Source organism: Oncorhynchus gorbuscha, linkage group LG24, assembly GCF_021184085.1.
Source record: "Oncorhynchus gorbuscha isolate QuinsamMale2020 ecotype Even-year linkage group LG24, OgorEven_v1.0, whole genome shotgun sequence".
In the NCBI taxonomy this organism is placed as follows: Eukaryota; Metazoa; Chordata; class Actinopteri; order Salmoniformes; family Salmonidae; genus Oncorhynchus; species Oncorhynchus gorbuscha.
In genome coordinates this window covers 6374726-6379725 of record NC_060196.1, presented here as the reverse complement: position 1 = coordinate 6379725, position 5000 = coordinate 6374726, and the positions used below count along the sequence as shown (strand labels likewise).

At 54.2% G+C, this 5000-nt stretch overlaps 1 protein-coding gene across 4 annotated transcripts in view; it reads left to right on the top strand.

The window, feature by feature from the left end:
• The window catches only part of cntln (centlein, centrosomal protein), a 127893-nt gene that overhangs the window by 69882 nt on the left and 53011 nt on the right, over positions 1–5000 (top strand). For 3 of the 4 annotated variants that reach the window (XM_046327133.1, XM_046327131.1, XM_046327132.1), the window contains one exon: positions 3101–3232. Coding sequence is in view for 1 of the 4 variants with exons in the window: in XM_046327130.1 (XP_046183086.1) it covers positions 3131–3666 (536 nt within the window). In the remaining 3 variants the exon portion in view is untranslated. Of the gene's footprint in view, positions 1–3100; positions 3667–5000 lie in introns of those variants that run through there. The other variant, XM_046327130.1, reaches the window with a different exon arrangement.

Genomic DNA, 5000 nt, shown 5'->3' with positions numbered 1-5000 from the left:
TGTTTGAATGGCACCGTGCTGCTTAAGCAGAGGGCAGAGCCGTGCCCAATAAAAGTGAGAGATTTGCCGGTGGTATAGCTACACCCAGCTTGTTTCCACTGCTCTGTTTAACCGTTTCCACCAAAGAGACAAAGGGGTGGTCCTGTTTTCAGTGTTTAGTGATAGGTGACTGGTTGGGGGACTAGCAGTCAGATGTCTGTAGCCTCTAGGAGGTGGGCAGCTAGCAGTCAGATGTTTGTAGCCTCTAGGAGGAGGGGGGGCTAGCAGTCAGATGTTTGTAGCCTCTAGGAGGAGGGGGCTAGCAGTCAGATGTCTGTAGCCTCTCTCGGAGGGTGGCAGCTAGCAGTCAGATGTCTGTAGCCTCTCTAGGAGGGGGGGGCAAGCAGAAATATGTCTGTAGCCTCTCTAGGAGGAGGAGGGGGCTAGCAGTCAGATGTCTGTAGCCTCTCTAGGAGGAGGAGGGGGGGCTAGCAGACAGATGTCTGTGGCCTCTCTAGGAGGAGGGGGCAGCTAGCAGTCAGATTTCTGTAGCCTCTCTAGGAGGGGGCAGCTAGCTAGCAATCAAATGTCTGTAGCCTCCCTAGGAGGAGGGGGGCTAGCAGAAAGATGTCTGTAGCCTCTCTAGGAGGAGGGGGCTAGCAGTCAGATGTCTGTAGCCTCTAGGAGGAGGGGCGGCTAGCAGTCAGATGTCTGTAGCCTCTAGGAGGAGGGGGGATAGCAGTCAGATGTCTGTAGCCTCTAGGAGTTGGGGCGGCTAGCAGTCAGATGTCTGTAGCCTCTCTAGGAGGGGGCAGCTAGCTAGCAATCAAATGTCTGTAGCCTCCCTAGGAGGAGGGGCGGCTAGCAGAAAGATGTCTGTAGCCTCTCTAGGAGGAGGGGGCTAGCAGTCAGATGTCTGTAGCCTCTAGGAGGAGGGGGGGGGCTAGCAGTCAGATGTCTGTAGCCTCTAGGAGGAGGGGCGGCTAGTAGTCAGATGTCTGTAGCCTCTAGGAGGAGGGGGCTAGCAGTCAGATGTCTGTAGCCTCTCTAGGAGGGGGCAGCTAGCAGTCAAATGTCTGTAGCCTCTCTAGGAGGAGGGGGCTAGCAGAAAGATGTCTGTAGCCTCTCTAGGAGGAGGGGGCTAGCAGTCAGATGTCTGTAGCCTCTCTAGGAGGAGGGGGCTAGCAGTCAGATGTCTGTAGCCTCTCTAGGAGGGGCTAGCAGTCAGATGTCTGTAGCCTCTCTAGGAGGAGGGGGCTAGCAGAAAGATGTCTGTAGCCTCTCTAGCAGGAGAGGCGGCTAGCAGTCAGATGTCTGTAGCCTCTAGGAGGAGGGGGCTAGCAGAAAGATGTCTGTAGCCTCTCTAGGAGGAGGGGGGGCTAGCAGAAAGATGTCTGTAGCCTCTCTAGCAGGAGAGACGGCTAGCAGTCAGATGTCTGTAGCCTCTAGGAGGAGGGGGGGCTAGCAGTCAGATGTCTGTAGCCTCTAGGAGTTGGGGCGGCTAGCAGTCAGATGTCTGTAGCCTCTAGGAGGAGGGGCAGCTAGCAGTCAGATGTCTGTAGCCTCTAGGAGGAGATGGGGCTAGCAGTCAGATGTCTGTAGCCTCTAGGAGGAGATGGGGCTAGCAGTCAGATGTCTGTAGCCTCTAGGAGGAGGGGCGGCTAGCAGTCAGATGTCTGTAGCCTCTAGGAGGAGGGGCGGCTAGCAGTCAGATGTCTGTAGCCTCTAGGAGGAGGGGGGGCTAGCAGTCAGATGTCTGTAGCCTCTAGGAGGAGGGGGAAATAGCAGTCAGATGTCTGTAGCCTCTAGGAGGAGGGGGGGCTAGCAGTCAGATGTCTGTAGTCTCTAGGAGGAGGGGCGGCTAGCATTCAGATGTCTGTAGCCTCTAGGAGGAGGGGCGGCTAGAAGTCAGATGTCTGTAGCCTCTAGGAGGAGGGGCGGCTAGCAGTCAGATGTCTGTAGCCTCTAGGAGGAGGGGCGGCTAGCAGTCAGATGTCTGTAGCCTCTAGGAGGAGGGGCGGCTAGCAGTCAGATGTCTGTAGCCTCTAGGAGGAGGGGCGGCTAGCAGTCAGATGTCTGTAGCCTCTAGCAGGAGGGGCGGCTAGCAGTCAGATGTCTGTAGCCTCTAGGAGGGTGGGGCTCAGTCAGATGTCTGTAGCCTCTAGGAGGAGGGGCGGCTAGCAGTCAGATGTCTGTAGCCTCTAGGAGGAGGGGCAGCTAGCAGTCAGATGTCTGTAGCCTCTAGGAGGAGGGGGGGCTAGCAGTCAGATGTCTGTAGCCTCTAGGAGGAGGGGGGCTAGCAGTCAGATGTCTGTAGCCTCTAGGAGGAGGGGGCTAGCAGTCAGATGTCTGTAGCCTCTAGGAGGAGGGGCTAGCATTCAGATGTCTGTAGCCTCTAGGAGGAGGGGCGGCTAGCAGTCAGATGTCTGTAGCCTCTAGGAGGAGGGGATGTCTGTAGCCTCTAGGAGGAGGGGGGCTAGCAGTCAGATGTCTGTAGCCTCTAGGAGGAGGGGCGGCTAGCAGTCAGATGTCTGTAGCCTCTAGGAGGAGGGGCGGCTAGCAGTCAGATGTCTGTAGCCTCTAGGAGGAGGGGCGGCTAGCAGTCAGATGTCTGTAGCCTCTAGGAGGAGGGGGGCTAGCAGTCAGATGTCTGTAGCCTCTAGGAGGGTGGGGCTCAGTCAGAATGGGAGTGTTTACATTTCAGTAATTTAGCAGATGCTCTTATCCAGAGCAATTTGGGTTCAGTGCCATGCGCAAGGGCACATCGACAGATTTTTCAGCTAGTCGGCTCGAGAATTCGACCCAGCGACCTTTTGGTTACTGGCCCAAAGCTCTTAACCACTAGGCTACCTGCCGCTATGTTAATGGCCAAATGGTTTGTTTCAACCCTCTACTACCCTGGCCTGCACAGTTACTACAAACACAGGTCAGAGTAAAGAGAAACACTGACACTACGCTGTTTTCGCAGTTCAAGGTTGACAGAATTTTTCTTGTTCGTAGCTTATTTGAAGACATTTACAGTGAATAGAAGGTCCGTTAACTCTACATGGCAGAGTACATAGAGTGGTATGACTGGGAGGTTAGTTCTGGTCCTAATGAACACTCAATGATCACCATATAGATAGAACAGTTGGAGAGGAGGACGGTGTCCATGGAGCAGGAGACCGAGAGGCTGAGGGAGGACAACCAGCACCTCCAGGAGGCCAACACAGCTCTAACCCAGGACAAGGAGCACCTCCAGGGCTCCCTGGCCCGCCTCCGCACCCAGGGGGCTGCTCGCGACGAGGCGGCCCATGCCCAGGCACTCGCCCAGGGGGAGAGACACCGCACCGAGGCCATGGCCCTGGAGACCCAGCTGGAGGGGGCCAGGAGGGAAGCCGGACGCACCCGGCAGCAGCTGCTACGGCTCAGGCAGGAGCTGGGCATCCTGAGGGCGGCCCGGGACTTCAACAGGAGGCAGAGAGGACCTAAGGCTAACATGCTAACAGGGCTGGCCGCAGCAGCCACAGAAGGAGGAGGAATAAGTGGAGGGGCATTAGCAAACAACAAGGTCAAATTCAAAACAGGCATGCGGCCCAGAGGCCCGGCGCGCCTGCACCGCCACCGAGCGGTTGGCCCCAATCAAGCCATCGGAGGAGGAGGCCGCAGCCCTGCTAGGGACGACTGGGAGGACATAAGCGCGGACAGGTACGACACACACTTTCTCTCTCTCTCTCTCTCTCTCTCTCTCTCTCTCTCTCTCTCTCTCTCTCTCTCTCTCTCTCTCACCCTCATTATTTTCTAGGGTGGGGGGGCTTAGCGGCATCGAAGGGACACCGTGCATATGCAAAGCATAAGCAAATGCGTGATTGAATTTTCAGCGCCTGTCTAGTTGGTATTCAAGAGCCGATGGAGGGAGAGAGAGGAAAAAAAAAACGACTGTCAGATCCTTTGAAATATCCTGGGACGTCTTGCTCGGAGCTTATTGACTGAAATTTGCATGCAAAATTAGCCACCTCTGCACACAGAGTTGAACTGGTGCCAAGAAAGCCTGACACCTGATATGATAAGGGCCCGACACTTGATATGATAAGGGCCCGACACTTGATATGATAAGGGCCCGACACTTGATATGATAAGGGCCCGACACTTGATATCTTCCTGTGATGCAGTCATGAGGCCTGAGAATTGACAGTTTGGCAGCTTGATTTAATTTTCCGGTCCTTTGCATATTCACCCCTCTCTTGACAGCAACCTAAGACATTCTCAGGCACAGGTTCCCCCCCACCACCCCAACCCCAGTCAGTTCCGTTATCTTGTGACATGTCGATTTAGGATGTGCACAGACGTTTTTTGCTCCCCACACGAACCCCCTCTTATTCCTCTCCTCGCCTTAATTTAGTTAGATACATTTTGAATGACCCTCTTCGGCTCGCTACCAGATGTCTACAAGCTGTTTAACACTCTCCAAATGAAGAACCATCTACAGTAATTATTTCATGTATGTTTTATGCTAAAAAGCCACTGAGCTAATGTTTATTGAGTGATGGTTGGGATGATTTGATTTCAAACACCGGCTACCCGCACCGCTGGCTGATGTTCATTTCTCACAGACTCTCTTCCCCCCCTCCAGCAGTAGCCTAGCTTCACTACACACACACACACACACACACACACACACACACACACACACACACACACACACACACACACACACACACACACACACACACACACACACACACACACACACACACACACACACACACACACACACACACACACACACACACACACACACACACACACACACACACACACACACACACACACACACACACACACACACACACACTACACATACACACACACACACACACACACATACACATACACACACACACACACACACACACACACACACACACACACACACACACACACACACACCTCACCTCTCCCATGACTAATTAATCTCACTGAAACCTTGGTTACTCACATGGGGAAGTTGAAACCTAACAGTGGCTGTATAAACCTATGGC